This window comes from Centruroides vittatus, unplaced genomic scaffold (assembly GCF_030686945.1).
Source record: "Centruroides vittatus isolate TY-2023 unplaced genomic scaffold, ASM3068694v2 contig_3175, whole genome shotgun sequence".
Classification (NCBI taxonomy): Eukaryota; Metazoa; Arthropoda; class Arachnida; order Scorpiones; family Buthidae; genus Centruroides; species Centruroides vittatus.
This window is the reverse complement of record NW_027122041.1, coordinates 599,617-621,376: the sequence shown is the minus strand read 5'-3', so window position 1 is coordinate 621,376 and position 21,760 is coordinate 599,617. Positions and strand designations below refer to the sequence as shown.

General features: G+C 30.4%; 1 protein-coding gene across 1 annotated transcript in view; it reads left to right on the top strand.

Annotated features, from left to right (window-relative positions):
- LManII (Lysosomal alpha-mannosidase II) overlaps window positions 1-21,760 on the top strand; it is a 37,766-nt gene that overhangs the window by 5,719 nt on the left and 10,287 nt on the right. The window contains exon 3 of the mRNA XM_067268187.1: window positions 21,407-21,580. Coding sequence (XP_067124288.1) covers window positions 21,407-21,580 — 174 coding nt within the window. The remainder of the gene's footprint in view (window positions 1-21,406; window positions 21,581-21,760) is intronic.

The window sequence follows — 21,760 nt, the reverse complement described above, 5'->3', positions numbered from 1 at the left end:
ACGTTTAAGCCTTTGTAAAGTAAAAAATGTTCATTAATTAAACGTTAGTCCAGTATTTATTTTTTAATGCATTAATATTGTATTGGTAAATGCTTTAAAATAAAATTTTGGATAACTTATGTTATTGCATTACTTTACGAAGTGCTTATATATGTAATTGTATCAATTTTAGCACCTATTTAATTAGTTTCATTCACGACAGCTAATGATGTGGATGATTGTTTCTTTTAAACTATTTGATCGAAAAGTTGCATAAAATTGGGGTTGCATAATCATCCGAAATTATTATTATAATTTTGACTGGAAATCACTGGATTTATGCAATTTTAGTTTAATTAATGTCGTATAAAACTGACTGCTCGTACAAGTTTGCTTAAAACATGCGACTCAAAATACCCCAAAATGGCGGCTCAAGAAGTAGGTCACGCGTGTCCTGACCTTCTTGTACAGACCTTGTACTGAACGGTGACAAAGGCAAAAGTTGGGGTCACTGACAGCCGTTCCCTTTCCTCTGTTAAACGGATAAGAGGAAACATTGCGTTTAATGGTTTCCAGATGTTGAGAACAATATACGGTAAGGGCACAAAGTGTGAGACTCATAGAAAAATTTTCCTAAGAATATTTCCAATCAGTTCTCACACAAGAGAAAATGGGTTAGGGGGCGTTGGGTATAACTTTATGGAACAAAGGAGGCGGTGGATCGAAAAAGTTTGGGAATCACTGATCTAGATAGTGCTCTATAAATATCTCAATCTGATACTTGTAGCCCAATCTTGCAAACCCAAAAACCACCGTATTTTATGAGATAAGAGAAAAAAAAAGAGTAGTCCATGGGTAAGATGACACCCGAAAATGTGTTACTGTAAAAGTAAAGTAATATTAGCTAAATTAGAGTTGTTCTTGATCTATTGTTCATTCATAGCATGGAGGCACTTCGACTAAACCAGGTCTGGCCAACCCGCACCCGTCACGTTAAATTGTGTGGTCCGTTAAGCGATATTATATATCTATTTCAACTTTTTTGTTTCTCGTTATATGTATACCAAAGCAATTAAATAAATGAAAATTTGCATGTGTCATTGTTATAATGCGCAAGTGCGAGTACGAACTCTTGGTATAACAATGAAATCTTATTCATTTTGTATTTGTTTTACTTTTTTAAAAGCATGTTTGCCTAAATTGTGGCCCACCGTAATGTTGCGCGTGATCAAAGTGGCCCGCGAAACAATTTGGGTTGGCCAGGCCTGATCTAAACGAACGAATTAACATACGCATATCACAATTCGGACAGAATTTTTACTTCGAATTTCAAAGTAGCCGTATTTCGAACTAACGGGATTTCGAACTATCCGAGATCGAATTAATGAGGATTTCCTGTATATAGAGTTTTCTCGATTAATTAAACCTAGAGGGATTGATTTTTAAATATACAGTACGTACTAGGGTTTTTCCAACGGGATCCCGGCTGTTTCTTAACCCGGGAAATTCTTCTCATCCCGGGAAATCCTGCAAATTTCTTAAAGGTTCACTTTTTTCTTATTCTGTGTTAAAGTTGAGGAAATTTTGCAAATAGAAAATATAATTAACCATAAACTGTCAGAATACATTTGTATTTATTAATTTTAAGCCTGCTTATTAGGTTTTTAAATTTTTACTTATGGCATGTCACAGATTGTCACTAATCAATATGTAGCCTATTTGTGACAGGACTCTGAAAATTCTTTACTTGTCAGAACCTGTAATATATGGAATAACTGTGCTTATGCTGTCTTAATTTTTAACCATCAGTAGCTTGAATAACTGCATTATGCCAAATTGTGCAAATTGGGCAAGGATACAAACGAGTACGAAGTATGCAAGTGTGACGTTTTTCTTCATAAACCCGATTATTAAAGCCAAACGAACTGCCGAATTATCGGGCTATAAGCTTTGATGCCGCTATAAAAGCAGCCGCGGTAGACAAATCAAGAATATTAGAGAGAAAAAGAAGTACTACAACGCATCTCGAAAACGAACTAGAAATCTTCCAGGTTACGGGTGAAAAACACATAACATCTGTCTTCTCTTAAATGCTTTAAAGACTATTCCACCCACATGAATTGAATCGTAAAGGGCATTCTCGGTAGCAGGGCTTTTCATTACTAAAATAAGAACTAGATCGAGTGATCGAAGTAGCGACCGACTTTGCTTTTTAAAATCTTATAAAAATTTACAATAATGTTTGTATTGTGTTTTATTTAAATAACGAAAATTACTTTGTAACTTAGAAGTTTGATCTAAGTTAATTTTTCTACGTAATTCAAAAGTAATTTTTAACATATATCTTACACAGCATTATTAATATGATTTTGGAGGTTGAAGAACGTATTAAATTACTTTAAAAAATGAAAAATAATTATATTATTCGATTTTAAGATTTATTTTATATCTCAAAAACAATTAATTATATCCCGGAACAAGCAAAAAACCGGGAAATAAGAAACCCTAGTACGTATCCATCGGGGTTTATTTGAGACCCTGGAGTCTTTCGAGGTCCGGGTTTATTATTACCTTGCAACAGGAAACGGTGGGTAAAAATTGAAAGAAAAATCTTAATTACTCATACATTTTTTGAACTATCAAAATTATTTATTGACTGTATTTATGGGTTACAACTGCAACATTTTAAATTATTATGGTTTTCATAGTTAAACCGAAAGGATTATTGAAAAAGATGGGTGATAAACCGAAATCGTATGACACGTTACGTGCCAGTTGATTCTCCCATCGTGTCATAGGTTCGCCATTCCTGTCCTACAGTGCAGTACTTCAACATGTTTCCCATGTTTTTCAACCCGGGTTTACTTTTAACATCATTATTCCCCGGGTTTTATTCTAAATTCCTGATTAGTCGAGGAAATATGGTATATATATATATATATATTCTTCCTTTAAAATCAATGAAAACGGAAATAAAGAAAGAGAAATATTTGATACAGTTATATGTAAAATATGTTAGCAACATATTCATCCTATTTATAAATAGGGTATTTAACTTAAATAACTACATGATACACCGGTAGAGTGATGAATTAGAAGTCAAATTGATAATGTCTTTCGTTAGAGTAACGTGTTTAATAACACTAAAACTAGTTACGGCAAACGTACGTTTTCTTGACTTCCTTTTTCTTTTTTAGTATTACGAATTTTTAATACGGAAGTATTACTTCCATGAAAAACTTTACGTCGCTATTTTGATTGATTTATATGCATTTTACTGTCCTGAATACGAATTAACTAGCCGTGAGGCAATTTTTCTCTTTTATAAAATTAAGATTAATTAGGAATAATAAAAAATTCTATTATTAATGAATCCAATATATTAATCTATATATATAATCGAGACGAGTTGATAATAATAATAATAATAATAATCAGCGCAGAGCCCAAACGGTTAGGAGTTGAAAGTTGAAATTTGGTACACAGTTAGGGTACGTCACGAAAACGCACACTAAGAAGGGATTTTTCGAAATTCTTCTCCACGGGGGAGAGGGACAGGATTAAAGCTTCTATATACATTATCGAGACGTGCCTAAACGGTTAGGAGTTAAAAGTTGAAATTTGGTACGCAGTTAGGGTATGTTAAGAAAACGCACACTAAGAAGGGATTTTTCGAAATTCTTCTCCACGGGGGAGAGGGACAGGATTAAAGCTTCTATATACATTATCGAGACGTGCCTAAACGGTTAGGAGTTAAAAGTTGAAATTTGGTACGCAGTTAGGGTATGTTAAGAAAACGCACACTAAGAAGGGATTTTTCGAAATTCTTCCCCACGGGGGAGGGGGACAGGATTAAGTCTTAACACTTCCATCAACAATGGAAGTGTTAAGTAACAATGGAAGTGTGAAGCAACAATGGAAGTGTGAAGTAATAATGGAAGTGTTAACAATGGAAGTGTTACGTAACAATGGAAATGTTAAGAGCCCAAACGGTTAAGAGTTGAAAGTTGAAATTTGGTACATAGTTACGGTACGTCACAAAAACGCACACTAAGAAGGGATTTTTCGAAATTTCTCCCCACGGGGAGAGGGACAGGATTAAGGCTTAACACTTCCATCAACAATGAAAGTGTTAAGTATCAATAGAAGTGTTAAGTAACAATGGAGAACAAGAGAAAGCGACGTGCAAGAATCACGGGCTCTGGAAGAAAAAAGAAAAAGAGTAATATGTTAGAACACATCCGATTTTCAAATTTAAACAGATTAGTTCGGTTTTTCTCGACTTTTCTTTTTTAGAACATTCGATGAAAATCGAACGATAAAATCAGAACACGTCGTGAAAATCGAACAATATTAGAACATTCGATTTTCAAATTCGACCTTTCTTTAGAAATACTCAGTTCGTTGATGAAATTACTTTTTTTCTTATGTGACTATAACGTAATAATCTTAATCTTCGCTATCATTACTTTTGCCCGAGCAATGCCGGGCCTATCTGCTAGTTTTTATTATAAAATGTATTTTATTTTAAAATTAGTCACGCGCAAAATTTGATTGAAAACATTATTTTATAAACGCACAATTACTTCAAATCTGACATTATCAATTTTTATGTCTACACGTTTATAACAAGTTTGACCAAACCTTGTCACGACAGAAGTCATAAATCGTCTATCACAAGATCCGAGTTCTCTATTTGAACGATATTTTATTAGACTATATAATTGAAAAACTACAGTTATCGCACTACTAGTTTTTGTTTCGTTTAACGACTTTACGAACGCCCCTTACTTTTCAGTTGCCTAAATTACACTTGCCTAAGTTGCAAGTTACTTTTACAATCCGTATGTATATTAAACTGTACAATAGTCAGAGAATTTATACAAATATTATTTATATATGTGTAAGTAGTTAGTATCAAGTTTATAAAAATCTATGCTAAGTTCTGTACGTATAACTGAGTCGTAGTTTGGCCATACTGAGTATATAATCAATTATATTCATGATTATCGAGAAATACGGATATGAATATGCAAATGATCTGATTTAATAATAAATAGGATCATTTGCAAATGATCCTATTTATTATTAAATCAGATCATTTGCAAATAGCTTGTACCGTTAAATAAAACAGCGCTAACCTAATTACCATATTACTGCAAATGTAAACCTAACAGAATATTTAAGCCAGTTGTTCTCAACCTGTGTTCTGCAAACTTAGTCCAAATGTTCAACGAAAAACAAAATATTTTATTGAAGTTTTTATTAATTTATTGTTTTGTGAGAATAGTAAACTTGAAATCGCTTATCGATTTTTGATTATATTGATGATAATGCTTCTCATACTTTTTATTAAAAGTACATAAATGGTGTTCTGCAGCCTCAGAAAGGTTGAGAACCAGTGATTTAACCATGTGCGCATTGCATTCGTGTTATGAAGTGATGCACTTCTGTTCATTGCGTTTTGTGCTGCGAAACATTTACTTATCATATTTGACAATCTATTCCGAGATTCATCTTTATATTTCGGAATTAATTAATAAGTAACAGTGCATTCTTTTTCATGCGCTACAACTTTTCAATTGACAATTTTGCCGCATTTTATTAGAGACTGAAATTATAATAACGCTATCTGATAGAAGGACTGGAAAGGTCAAAAATTCGCAACTTGCACCATCGTTTGGCGCATGACGAACATCGACAAAACATAAACAGTGATTATCCTATTAGTTTTTGAAATAACTGACCGAGGGAGACTTTTGATGTCACCCCGTATATAAATAAAATAAGTAAAAGAAGAAAAACTGATTTTTTAAATAAAAAGATATAAAAAGGAATAAATTTTTAAGTCTTCTGTATATTAGACATACCCATACAGGCAAGAGGACCCTTCTGATTGATCCTGGTCAGAAAGACCTTCAAAGGTATACTCTCTCTCTCGCTCTTTATTTCATCTTATTATTATTATTTTCTTTTTGTGTGTGACCTGAGCCAGGGGGTTCTGGATATACAGGTGTTTTCTCAGGCTATTGTTTCACAGAACAAGATAATATATCTTTTGTGTTCTGTGTATGCGAGACTTAGCAAGATGGCCTGCTGAGTCTCTTCTATTTGAGTCTACGATAAAATATACATGAATAATAGATTAATAGTTCCACAACGAAATTAAAGAACATATAATATTTACATCGTTTTCTATTTATATCAGAATCAGTTAAAGTTAAAACATATATTGTAATTATCAGTAATTTTTAAATATTAACTAAACTTGTAAAGGAAGTATAAGTTATTTAAAATCATATTGATATAATTCTTGAAGTATTTTCGTAAAAAGACTTACCTCTTAAAATCTTTTCACTTAATATTCGTGATATTATTTATCGAATTTGCAATTTATATGCTACGTTTTAAAAGAAATTTGATAAATTTAAACAGGATCTATGTACAGTATTTGTATTTGTCGACCTATATCGATAGAAAATTTTTTTTTTTTTTTTTTTTTTTTTTTTTGTTGTTGTTCAAAAATATCTAGGAAACACTGTCATATTATCAAGATTTTCTTTTCTTTAAATAAAATTTCAGGAAGTTAGAACTTAATAACATTTACATGCATTAATATAAAACAGAATATAATATAAAAATATGTATTATAGGGTCATATATTGAGATTTTCACAATTTTATTACAATTAACATTATAGTATTGTATTAAATTAGAAATAATTTTCTTAATTCAGGATATGCCTCAAATATATGATGAAAATGTGATATATATATATATAAATTATTTAGTTAGATAATTGAGTATATTATCAAGGCATGATTTTTATACTATCAAACAAACATTATTTAATATTGCACCATAAATGAACAAAAAATAACTAACTTGTGTTAACCTAATTTATCGTTTATTACACGAGTATATTACATTAGTTAACTTCCTAGATCAACAAATTATATTTAAATTAAAGATTAAAATTATAGTTAAACTTCGCTTTGTGGCTTTCCCAAAGTTCTTCTATAAAACTGTATCAGTTTTAATATAAACCAAAATTGGTGACCATTGGCAATTTCGCTTAAGTGGCCAAGAGTTCCAAAGTGCTATTTATCTTCTTTTAAGTGACGAACAGAATAGGAAAACCCAACGTTTCTAAACTCAACTTAAAGCATTTTAAACGAAATTGAGGTTTGTTGCTTTAGTTTGGAACAGGTCACCGAATTCCCTCTCACAGATGACATTCAAATAAAATTATCTTTATTTACACTCAACAAATTAAATTTATCTCCAAAATTTAGTAAGAAAAACACTTTAATTTCGATCAGTTTGTTCAATAATTGTACACGAAATCTGACTGTATTTTTTAAAAATACAGTCAGATTTCGTAATTATTATTGTGTAAATTAGCGATAATCGTCTACGTCATCCACAGCACTCGACGAAGAAAATCACAGATAAATCTGATATAAAAACCGGTTCAATTACTTCTACCTGGCCACTTCTGCATAACTAATGACTTCTGTTTAATAATTTTTCTGAATTTTACTGTTAACATACAATATTTAAATACAACTTTTACTACACTTCATAAACATATTGATTTCGTTTATGAGTGTAAAAAATTGCATTTACTACTATACTGTACGATACTCGAATAAACCCTTCAGCTTGCATTCACTGCACATATACTGCAGTACATGTATGCAGTACATGTACAGTGAATGCAAGCTGTAGGGTTTATTCGAGTATCGTACACTGAAGTAAAGTTTTGAATTACTGTATATTGCAAAGTCTTGTGTAAATTTTTATTTATTTATTTTGTGTTTACTTTTATAATTTGTATTAAACTCTATGTACAGTTTTTCATAACTCAAATGATCACCTCATTAATGTGTCAAGAAATTCTATATTCCAAAGATAGCTTCATAAGTAAGATGTTACTGTATAGTTTAAACTTTATCTGACTAAACTAGAATATAATTAACACATTTTATAAATAGTTTTTCGTAAAATACAATGCGAACCGAGTTTAGTATACTTTAAAGGATACTTTAAAGTTACCTGTCTCAAAAGTATTCATTAAATCTCCGTTCTAATGTACTTACGAATTAGTAAATTTTTTTAGAAGCAATTTCAATATCTGATTTAAGATTTTGAATATGATTTTTAAATATTTATTATTTTAACACGAATATTTAAAGTATTTCAATATCTGATTTAAGATTTTGAATATGATTTTTAAATATTTATTATTTTAACATGAATATTTAAAGTATTTCTTTTTGTGTGTGACCTGAGCCAGGGGGTTTGTATTAAATAGTAGTGTTCGTTTATAATATTAATGTATATAAGTATTCTTTACACATAAAGAATAAGTCTAAATATAAATATAAATGTATGTATTTATGTATATATATATAGAAACAAGTAGTTTCAACAGTTGTTTTATACACATAATATATAAAGAATTGTTTAAACTACTTGTTTCAAAGTGTACTGTTTATTTAAATAGGAAATTTATTGACATTTCTGATTAAAAATATTACAATGATTCATTAAAATTGCAACAAGACATTTTGATTTTTGGTTTATTTTATTTCACTTTTATTATGAACTACATTTATCTATTGATAACATCTAGTTTTAGCATTTTATTATATAGTTTTACAATAGTGTCAAATGAATACAGTGACAAGAATAAGAACTAAATTTACTTGTTAAAAAATGAAAAATTGACAACTTAGTTAATTTTTAAAATTCTTTTAAATAGTATTTATAAACAGTAGTTTAATTTTATTTCGATTTTATTCACTTTATCTTTATTTTATTTAATTGCAAGAAGCTGTTTTAATAGGTAGAATTTTAAAACGGATTTAGTTGTTTCTGGAGTGTAAATAAACTTAATTTAATATAAAATTGTAAGAAATTTCTTTGATAATAATATATTCATGTTAATCCAAAAAGGAAAAACATTTCTTTGTCTGCTAGAAGAATGTGTTAAGATGTTATTCTTAATTCACTAGATTGTGGGTTCGGATTACATTGTACTTTCGAATGTTTCTGTCTGATTAATTTTAATTGATTTAGACCTTTATACACTAATTTCTATTAAATATTCTTTGTAATTTTATGTTAGTAGTTCTTGTCGTTTGTAGTTTAACAAGGGGAAAATGCCAACATTCTGTTAAAATGTAATTAAATTTTAAAAAAATTCTGTTACAGTTTAAATAATTAATTAGATTCGAACATATTTATACTCATGTGAAAAAATTAACTCACTTAGTAATATTGATTACGGTTATATAATTATTTTACTGCTCATAGAAAGTGTAGAAAATGTTATCAAATCATGAAGTGTATATTTCTTAAACAGGATATCACATTATTCGTCTGATTATAACGTCACTTAATAATTTTCTGTAACAGATAATATACAAGGATAAATGAAAAAAAAGGTTACAACAGCTATAAATCTAACACGCGATAAAGAAGGTGGGTAAATTTATACTTACGAGGAAAATAGATGGAATGGAACTTCTTTCATCACTAACCCAAAAAGTTCAAGGTTACCGTGAGCTGGGGAAGTCATGGTTACCATTTTCTAGGATCGTCGGGCATTATGGTCATTGACTTCTTAGAGCCAAGATACACAATCACTGCTGATCGGTATTGTGACACCCTTAGAAAATTTTCTGAATCCATCCGACGGAAATGTCCAGTGTTGTTGATTGAAGGAGTCATTCTCCTGCACGATAATATCACTATTCTTCGCAGACAACAATTGCTTCAAAAATTCAAATGGGAACTGTGGAAATATCCACCTGAAGTTCGGATTTGTCCCCCAATGATTTTATCTGTTTACTCTTCTCAAAGAACATTTATCTGGTAGCCGATTCCATTGTGACTATGACGTTAAAGCACTACAAAAAATATGGCTGCAACAGCTGAAACATGATTCTTTTAACTTGGAATGGAAAAGTTGGTCATACGATCAGATAAATGTCTGAATCAACAAAATGATTCTGTCGAAAAATAGTTTATGTATACAGTAAAACCTGTCTATGGCGACCATTCACGGTTCCTTCAAAAAGGGATCTTTTAGACAGGTGGTCGTCCAATACCGGTGTTGCTGTAATACCGTATTTCCGTACGTATTTTGCGCACTTTTTAGCCATTTCCACTAAACAAAACTCGAGGTGAGCAAAAATAAGCGAATTTTTTCAACGATAGAGCTATCTATATTGGTATTGTATTTTATTCTATCGGATAACTCGATGTACAGAAGTCGTCATGATTTTATAAGACAGATTTAATACCAATATTTTAAAGATTAATACAATGCTCGCATTTTCTCGATTATAGGCTAATGCACTCTTTCTTTCTTCCGATTTAATAAATTCAACTCGGTTCTTTTCGTTCGCTCCTCAATTACGTGTATTACGTCGTCGATATACAAGCGCGTTGTATCTCTCCATCACTTTGGTTGGTTTTCGTCAGTTTAATCTTATTTAAACTTTAAAAATACTGTATTTTTTAAATATTTAATATTTTCTTAAGTACGATAAGAAAAATTATTAATTAATAATAAAACGATTTTATTATTTTTTCTCATAATACGATTTCATTACATCAATTACAATCGCGGAATCGAAAAAGGAAGGTTGCCTGTAAAACTGATTAATGCGTTTATTGTTTTTTGAATATTTTGCGTGCAAAAATTACTTGAATATTACTTTTTTAAAAATATCGTGGAAATAAGGTAGGCCGTCAACGGTAAAATAAATTTCGTTTTCCCACAGTTAAACTTTGCCATGCCCGCGGTCGCGTTACACAGGTGGTCGTTTAATACGGATAACTTATACGAAGACTCTATGTATAAAGTATTCCGTGCCAAAAATTTTTGCTCGTTTTGACAGGTGCCCGTCGAATGCAGGTGGTCGCCTAAGTAGTTTTCACTGTATATAAATAACGTCTTATATTCACTTGTTATCTGAGATATGTTTCTTATTTATAACCTTTTTTATCAACTCACGTAAAATGGTTTTACACAGCTAATTCCGCAGCAAAATTAATTTTTCATCATATGATCTGATAGAAATTCTCATCATAAGTTTTTACATTAGAGTAAACAAGTTTGCTAATGGGTAACTAATGGATCTACCTTGGTAGCTCCATTCCACTAATTCAACCTGTTCCACACATCACAGTAGAATTTTTTCTTAATGTAACTACTTCAAGGACAATATTTGTGCAAAATAGTACAGGTACAGGATTGAGTAAATAATTGTTTTTATCACGATTGACATTTACACTACTTGGAATTAGCTATTGTCTTGATATTCTTCGAACTAGCAGAGGTACTCTTACTGTAGGTACAGTACATTAACTGAAGAGTAGTTATTCCTCTATGAAAACTTTTTGAGAGAAATCGTTCGATAATGTATATTCAAATAAATTATTAAAAATTTTTTATCAGGTGAATAATTTATACACACTGTATTTTATCGTTAATAATTAGATACTTCTAAATAACATATTCTACAAATATGTATTTATAAATGTACAAAATGTTTGTGAGAAATATGAAAATAAATGAAACTAATACTCTTCAGTTGTTTTTACTAATCTTTAAAATCAATTCTTAAGGGTGATATTTCTTAATTTTTTAAAAAGAATTTAAGTAGTAAGATTAATCTAAAATTATTTTATGTAGGCCAATCATTTATTTTACTTATATTTTTACAGAATTTTTTTTTAGTTTTATTATTTTATAGATAATTTGTTCGTAAGTTATTCGATAAGTACTTCGGAAAATAATGTAGGAAAAATGTTGGAAATTTTCAGCGTAACTTTCCTAAAATTTCCTTAAAATTTCCAATAGTTTTCTAAAACAATTTTCTAAGATATTATGGTCACGAGTAAATGCTCAGTTTGTTGGAAGGAATAAAAATTATAACATAAAAACAAGTTTTTACAAGAAAAAAGACAGGTAAAGTTTTAAAATTTCTTATCAATGAATTTCTTATAAAAAAATTATGAATTTTATCAATAGAAAGACCCATTTTTGTCTTTGCTATCATAAAAAGCTGCAAGAGATCTTGCTCAAATTTTCCAGCAATCGAAGAGGAGTCCAATGACTTTCGATTATTCTAGGACACGATACCACAAGCTTAAAAGGAGTAATTTTGTTCACTTATGATAAAAATCCCTGTTTAATGAGCAATTATTTATTGTGACATTGTCACAATGCCGGGCTGCAATTTCTAATCATATTTTTAATTTATTTAATTTAAAATATATTCTCTCCACCTCAAATTCTTATCTTACCCATTTGTGCCGACTTTGTATGACTTTTCCTTTAAGACAAGTCATACAAAGTCGGACAAAGGAGAGGAGAAGAGTTGAACTTCAATGCACGTCTGATTTATTTCATTAAATTTTATACAGTTTATGCATTTTATTATTCATAAAATGATAAAGGTTGTAAGGAAAGTTCAGTTTTGTTGGACGTTCGAAGTGGGGAAGGGGTAACGGAAACTTAGACAAACTGGGACAATGGGGGTAGGGGAGAAAAAATTTCAAGTAAAATGCCGACATAATTTATGGACAGCCCCTAATATACAAACCTCCCTGTAAAATTTCAGAAATTTTCAACAAAAGACTCAGGAGTTATTAATCTTCAAAGTGGATAAAAAATAAAGTTTCACCACACACACACTAACATACATACAGGAAAAACCTCAACTTTTTTTTGATCGAACACCATGCTTTCCTTCTGTTATACATACTGTATAAGAACCGGTAAAATAACTTAATAGTCTATCTTGCTCTGTATTTTTTTTAAGATTGTGTAAATAATTATTAATCAAGATATTTTGATTACTCAAAATATCTTGCTTAATCGGTGGGGCAGTGCCCCTACTGTTACTTAAATAGTAGGGACTTCGGTTCTTACCGCTTTTGGCACTCAACTCCTGCGTTTCGCTTTTTTGTGCTTTTTTGTGCACGAAATTCCTCTCTAGTTTTTAAAACCTTATACAGGAGCAACAGGATTTGAATTATTAGAAATTTACGGTAGTTGTATTTTTACACGTGTTTATTACACCTCATCTTGAAAACAATACAGATGGAAATGTACCTGTTTGCGAAACATAATTTTTGTAAATAAATTTGCTGGTTAATTCATCGAAATTGTACATTTTTTTACCCTTTGAGAGTAAATTCTCTTGGCGACTTTTAAATCTCCTCGTGTTTATCCATTTTTTTTAAAACTGTATTTCTATTATTTTTTAATTCTTGAATTTACCAATCACTATAATTTATTTTACATGTAAGCCTACTGTACATTTTTGTATTTACTTTTACTTTGCCGGCAGCATAACAGTATGACAATCGGTCAAAAAATGACTCGCCAAGATTTTTATATTTTTGGACTTAAGATCTTGAAATCTCGAAAGATGGTAAAAAAAATGAAAATAATAATAGTAATTCGAGGGTTTCTGTATATACGGATGTTAGTGTGAGTGTTTGAGCGTGGGGGGCACGACTTTGTTCACTCTCTTTGAAGCTTAATAACTCCTATGCCTTTTCCCAAAATTTTCTGAAATCTTGCAAGGAAATTTATATATCAGATCCATTGATGCTGTTAAATGTTGGCGGTTAAAGGTGGTGGGGCGTTAGAGGGATATACCATTATCTAGAGTGGGGTCGGATTTAACGAGATGAAGATTTTTAACAGTTATTACTTTTTTGTATTACGCAACTTTTCTTTGCATTCATTTTTAAGAAATATGTCTAAATTTATGTTAATTTAACTTCAAATAGAAAGTTATTGTATTTTCCTTACAAATAATACTGTGAAATTTGGTTTTTACATAGTACTTGACAGCTGTTGGACGCAGTTTTGTCAACAAAATCCTAGGCTAGGTCGAAGGGATGCTTGCCACTGAGTGCCTTTTGAGCCTACGATTGTTATTATTATTATTATCATTATCATCATAATCATCATTAAACGAGAAAACAAAACTAGTTATTTCAGAGGGGAAGGAAAAAAGTCACCCCTTTCTGGACCCTTTTGACCTTCAGTCCCTATGAGATTGAATGGGGGTTAATCCAGCCTTCGTTGTCTTCGTTTTAATCTGTTTTCTTCAAAGTATCGTCATTTTGGTGAATCTTGAACACAACAGATTACCAGGAAAAGTGATTCGAATAAAATATAATTATTCTTAACTTTAAAAGTTATCTTCTCTTGCGGTTTCTTATTGTTTTTATTTTTATTTTTTTTTTCTCATCTTGTAACACTTTGATAGATTAATGTGAAGGGAAATACCTAAACGTGATAATATAAAATTAGTTTGAAAACTATTTTAAACCTAAATAAATGAATTTTTAATATTTATAGGTCCTGTCAAATTTTTTTTTCTTTTTGTTTTTGTAGTAAAAATGTTTAAGTTTTGGGAATTTTTCTGGGGGGATTTTACCGATTTACTCAACTGTGTTTTAATACATACTCAAAATAGATATTTTCTAAGATATCCAGATAAATATCATTTAATTTGCTATCTCCTGACAATGCACGCTTCATACACACATTAACCTTTTAAATATCGTCGCATTAAAAAGTGTTATAGTGAGGTGTCTGTGTATAGGGTTAAGAGTGAACAATGAAACAACTTACTAGCAGAAAGATACTTTATTGTGGAGCCTTCGTTGTTTTCGTTTTAATCTGTTTTCTTCAAAGTATCGTCATTTTGGTAAATCTTGAACACAACAGATTACCAGGAAAAGTGATTCGAATAAAATATAATTATGCTTAACTTTAAAAGTTATCTTCTCTTGCGGTTTCTTATTGTTAAAATTTCGGAGACGACCTTCCTTTTGAGGCTATTGCCTCCGCAAAGGTCGTCTCCGAAATTTTTGTGAATTGTTCAAGGACTGTTGGTGGTGTGAACGGTGGAAAAAAGGGACAAAACGCAGAGTTTTTTTTTTTTTTGTAAAAGCCCTATTTATGTTTTTATATTTATTAAATGTAAATAACTCCGGCCACGTACCTGTATTGGTTTTTTACTTAAAGTGTAATATTATGATTGTGGCATTAGCACTAGAGGACGACTTTTTATGTGAAAAAACACATAAAAACAAAATAAATAAGTTTGAATTAGAGTTAGCAGCATTTGTAGCTTGTCATGCAAGTGTATCTAGTGTTGATCATTTAGGTGAGATGATTAAACAAGAAACTTCATCCTCGTCAAAAGCAATTGATTTGCAATTATATAGAACAAAATGCATGGCTCTTATTAAGAGTGTTAATTCCTGCTATATTTGCAGACCCAAGTTGAAGAAATAATTAATAGCAAATTTTCCCTTATTATAGATGAATCTACAGATATTGCTTGTGCAAAATATTTATGTCTTTGTATTAGATACTATAGTGAAAGAAAAAATAAAGTTGTTTCCAATTTTCTTGGATTAATTCCTGTAACAACAACAACAGCTGAAGCACTTCATGATATTGTCACTATATCACTAAAAAGATTTTTTGGTGATATAGGTATTGATATTAAGAATTGGCATGCTCTTGTAACAGATGGGGCTTCTAATCTTTGTGGAGTTAATAAATCATTATACACTTGATGAAACAAGATAATCCAGACCTTATTCTTGTTAAATGTATCTGTCATTCATTGCATTTAGCTTGTTCACACGCATCTTAAGAGTTGCCTACTAATATTAGTTATTTAATGAGAGAGACCTATAACTGGTTCTGTAGATCAGCTCTTCGAAATGAGAAATACATGGAAATATACAGACTTATACATGATTTCGATGATCCTCTGAAAATAATACCATTATCAGGGGTACGTTGGCTAGCTAGAAATAGATGTGTAGGAAGGATTCTCAATCAGTGCGATGCTTTAAAACTACATTTTCAGATGGCTTCATCTAGTTCTGATAGGTATTATGCCAGGGAATTATGTAAAATGTACACTGATGAAACCAATAGACTTTATTTCACCTTTTTGAAGCCTGTCTTAAGCGAATTTGAAAAAAAAAATTAATTTGATCTTTCAAAAAGAAATGGCAGATCATTTTAGAATACTTGATGAATTATGCAGCTTTACATTATCAATACTAAGAAGAGTTTTGTTTCCTGAATTTGTAAAACTTGGCGTAGATTTAAATGATGATTCTCATTATCTGTCTAATGAAAAAATTGATTTTGGCTATGAATTTTCAAACTTTTTGGTAAATAAAGTAACATCAAATGAAATTTCTTATGAACAAGCATTTATAGTTAAAGAAAGATGTTTTTAAAAAGAGCCTGTAAAGAAATTCTTACTCGCATACCTAAAAACATTAAATTACTTTAAAAAATCAGAGTTTTATCTCCTAGTATTTGCTTAAGTCCTACTCGTCCTCCATTTCCAACTCTCTCCATAGCTCTGGCTGATCAATCCAAAATTGAAGAAATAGAGAGGCAATGGCAGCATCTATTGACAGTAGACTGAACAAGTATTTTTCCAGGTAACGTTCCAACTGATACATCAGAGTTTTGGTGCAAAGTCTCAACTATTAAAAATGCTGTAAGAGATCTTACATTTTTCGAAATATCGAAGTTTGCATTGTGTTTATGTTCCTTGCAAATTAGTAATGCCAAGTGGAAAGAGTTTTCTCTATGGTGACCTCAGTCAAAACCAAATTGAGAAACAGAATGAGCTTGAATCTTCTAGCATCAATTTTGAGGATAAAATGTTTCTTCAAAAATGAAAACATATGCTGCTTTAACTTTAATTCAACCAATACCATGCTAAATTTTGACTCAAAAATTTATGAAAAAGAAGCGAGTGAAATATATGACGACGATTTTTTAAATTCATTAAACTTTTAATTTTTAAAGGTCAGTGCACTTTTTTAATATAAAATTTGAATAATTTTGTTTTATTTTATGTTATTACTGCAATAGGCTACTTTTTACTTTAACGGGCTACTTTTTAAGATTGGCTGGGCTACTTTCTTTGAAAACATTTGGCATCACTGTGCGGATGAACTATTCTTTTTCCTAACCGGGACTTGGATCAGACGTACAGAGGCTTGTTTGGAGTGGGGAGTGAAGTAGGAAGGAAGGACACGACCCGGTTTGGACGACTGGTTGCAAATCACTCGAGAAGCAATCGGATCGCATCGTAGTAAGTTATACGTTATGATAAATTATCATTGTCATTAGACTGTGTTTGGGGCGTATAACCTGATAAGATTAATATTATCGTTCTCTGAGCTCATCAGTTAACCACGTGGCCGAGTCTGTTGAGAGTGGATTCTTGGACCCCTAAAAAGAGAATTTGTTATCATACTAGGGAGATTCTGCGAGTGACCTTCATCTGTAAATTATATTGTAAATTAATTATTATTTAGATCACACGATTGGCTCCTCGTAAAGGATCTATTAATTGTCGCGAGTGTTGTTAGTTGTATCTGGTAGTAGTAGTGTAAGTTCTGATGTATTTGTCTATTATTAAACCTTTGTTAATCGAAAGTCAAGGTGTTGTCCTCACGCATACATTTTACCCAACTTATTGTCTGGAGTACTTTCGATACTTCTTAGACACTACAGTTGATATCTAATAACAAATACACATAAAAACAAAGACAACAATTACATACAATTAAACATACATTAAACTAATACAATATACATTATAGCAAAAAAGTATAAAAGTTCTTCGAAAAAACTTATTTTCAAAAAACTTTTACAATAATTAACGATGCTACCAGTACATTGTTTCAAAACATTTCTTTTTCCGAAGTTGGAAAGAATTTATAGTTAATAACTTTTATGTAATTGTTATCTTTGTTTTTATATGTATTTGTTAGTAGATATCAACTGTCCTACGAATAAAAATAAATAAATAAAGTACGCATGATATGTATAAATATGTTTGTTAATTACAAAATCGTTCATTTAACTCGTATTGGTAATATATATATATATATATATGAATCACCCAGCTATCATGTACCCGGCTGACGCCTCGACTGATCCGGCCGTTTACATTATGGCTCATTCAAGCTCTGGGTCTCTAAATTTTTGATTCTGGGTTCCCAAAATTTATTTTGCTCGAGATCCGTAAAACGTGCCACTGGTTATATTAATTAAATAATATGAGAAACAAATAAAACTTCTATGGTTTTGCTACAGCTATTATTTCTCCATAAAATTATACATTTACAAAGAAATAAATTAAGCTAATATCAATAAAAGTAGCCATATTAGAAACTAACTTATAAGAAAATTTTTAATTACTAGTTTAAATCAATGATTATTTTTACTTTTGTTGTTTTATAGTGCATTATGTAATGTAAATATATGAGATTAATAATGAAAAATGATAATGATTATGTAATGTTTTTGTATGGTTTTCTATTTAAAATTTTAAGATATGAAATACCATATCATATAAAATTATACTTTTTAAAATACGTTTGCTATATAATAAGATCTCGTTTTCTTAAAATAATAAGATCGTGTTTCTTCGTTATATAATAAGATCTCGAGCTAAGGACAATCAATAAATCAATCACTGTAATTTGCCAGCAGTTAAAAATTACTCGAGTAAACAGACTATGTAGTTTTAATTATGCTCTATATTCGAGTAGATAAACAGATAGAACTTTACTAAATAAACAAATAGCGTAGTCTAATGTACAAAAGTACTTAATTAATATAGCTGTTTATCTTTAATAAATCAATCTATTTTTTGTAGTTAAATATTATTTATGGTTTCAGTACAGCATCCACACCATATATATGTTAGGTGCTGCATGGTCGAAATAGCCTCTTATAACCAATACCAGATTAGCCCAGGCCGAGAGCCCGAGCGGTTATGGTGGCAGTCCACCGTTCTGAGAACCCGGGATTGAATCCGGAGGAGTAGAAAAATCCCAGAAAATTTTCGGAGGATGGTACCACTCCATTCTGGATCTGGCCGAACCCAACATAAGCTTGCTTAAAACGTCCTTGTGGAGCCAACAAGGTGGAAAGAGTTTTGAAAAGATTATAAAAGAACTATAACAGATTAGCCCAACAGCTCCCATGATATCGATTGAATTTTAGTTAACTCGGGACATTGCGTTGTGTATTTTTGATTAGAAGGTCCAAACATGCAAACTACGATGCAAATTTTTGCAATTAACATGTATTCACGGAACAAAAAGAGAGTCTGTTTCAGGTTTACAAAGAAAACACTATTATAGTCTATTACATAAATTTTGTAGCAAAAGAAACGAAACCCGAGAAACATTAAAATTAATAATCAGAATGTAGACAAAAAATTAGCTCGTAGTTCTATCAATAGTTATTCTGTTAACATATTCCGGTAGTGGAAAAAACCGACTTATCCACTCTTTTCAGTCAACGATGTCTTCCTTGGAAATGAGAAGTATAGTGAATGATGGTCTACGCTAGAATACGAGATGTCCTGAAATTCTTTCCTTGGAAACATGAATCCGTCGATCCCCCAATAATATTTTAAGTGGTGCCGGATTCCCTTTCCAAAGATGAAGAATAAAAATGATTTTATCCTTTCACTTTAGGGTGGTCCGTCACTTTAAACGTTATTGCAAGACCTAACCGCTTGGAGTTGGTGTCCATGCTTGAAAGTGTGCGGGAGACCGAACTACTTTCAGCGCTCGAGATAGGAGTTGATTTGGTAGCTAAGCTGATTTACCGTCAGTTTTGTGTCTTTTGGTCTTCTCCTGGATCTTTGTTTTTTGGATATTTGTGTACTTGGTCTTGTTTTTGTTCTGTTTCTACATTTGGTGATCCGCATCTCAGTTAAGTGATACAGATTTTTTCAATTGCCTTTTATGGGCAAAGATTGGGTTTTTTTTTTTTTTTGGTTTATTCTATCTAATTCTAATGCAGCTTTTTCTTATCGAGACTGCTACTTTTGTTAGTTAAAAAGTTAGATTTGTTTTTAGATTACTTTTGGATAAAGCGATTGAACACGAACCGATTTCCAGCTTTTTAAAATAATTATTAATAAATAATTTAGTTAATTAACTTTTGTATTATTCTGTAGATAACTTTTAATAAGACAAAAAATTTTACTATAAATTGAAAAACCAATAATTTGTTCTCATAAAACTTGCTTGTTTCGAGTAACTTTTGATGTTATATCGAATAATTTAAATATTTTTAACGGTATTTTGTAGGAATTATTTTAATCTCATCATATATTCGTAAAAGTTCTTTAATACTTGATTTATTAATAAACTGAATTTAACTGTTTCCATTAAACTCCCTGATATTTTTGACTGTTATAACATTCGACGTGTTAAAAGACGTGGGTTCGATTCCTAATATTTTATACTGCAAAAATTATAGATTAACAACTTATTATCACATAAAAAAATCAATAAATGTAAGTAATAAAAATTCAATTTCTAATCGAAACTAAAAATGATTTTATACTAAATATACAGGAAGGTCTAAAAGACAGTTAATCGTATTCTGTGTTGTTTATGCTTATGAATGGAACATTCTGATGAAAAACAAAATTAAATATTATTGTCTTGAATAAATATATCAGTGGGTTTTATAATGGTTAACTACTTGTAATTATAAATTATAATGTAATGGAATTATATGGAATTATATATATGGAATAACTTAAAAAGGGATTTTTAAGGGAAGCAACACGCGTTATATTTACAATATAAACACAATATAAAATTTATTTTTATGAATTTTATTCCATCTCTTTAAATATTGATAAAAATTCCTGTTTGGTAAGTTTTAATTTCCTTAAAAATCTATATTAAATATTTGATTATTTTAACAAATAAACTCGTGTTCTCTCAAACATTTCTTAAATCTTAAAGAATATTTAATAAACAAATGACACCCTAAGAACAAACGTAATATTTAAATAACTCTACCTTAAGGAAGAAATTAAATAGAAGAAAATATATTTTGAATTAGATAGGAACCGATCTGTCGTCGTAAATCAGTACATTTCTATGCTGAATAGGAACCGAACCTATGTCCTAAAATCCAATTTGATTACTGTACTATATACATGTTGAATAGAATTAGTACAGAACCTTCATTTTAGTAGTCACATTTTATATACTGAACATTATCTTATTTTATCTACAGATATATTTCGTACCAAACTTGCCTCTTAAAAGCCATATTTCATCTAGTAAATAGAAATGAAATTCACATTTAAGAAGCCATTTTTCTTATACCGTATATGAACGGTACCCATGTTGTATATATACGAGTTTGATTTGTATTCAGCCTATGAAATGCTAACAAAACATAAGATTAAATTTTTTTTTCTAACTTATGTGATAAAGTGTAATAAAACTGACAAATAAATATTAAAATATAAAATTCTAAGCATTTAAGAATTATTTACAATTGTAGCTAAGACGGATATACAGAGAGCAGGTGTGCAGTATATATTGGACTCAGTAGTAGATTCTTTGCTGAAGAAACCTGAGAGAAAGTTCATTTATGTAGAAACTGCATTTTTTTGGCGTTGGTGGAAAGAACAAGACGACCATGTTCGTAATTCAATGCGAAAATTGATTATGAGTGGTAAAGTATTAATTTTTTCAGTTATTCAATGAGTTCGTAAGCTCGAAATGTAATAATTTATAATTTTAATTCCCTTGTAAGATCTACAAACATCTGTAACTTTATTTTACTCTTATAAGCCAAGCACTTCCTTAATATCTGAGTTCTATTTTTCCATACATTATGAATGATATCACGTTT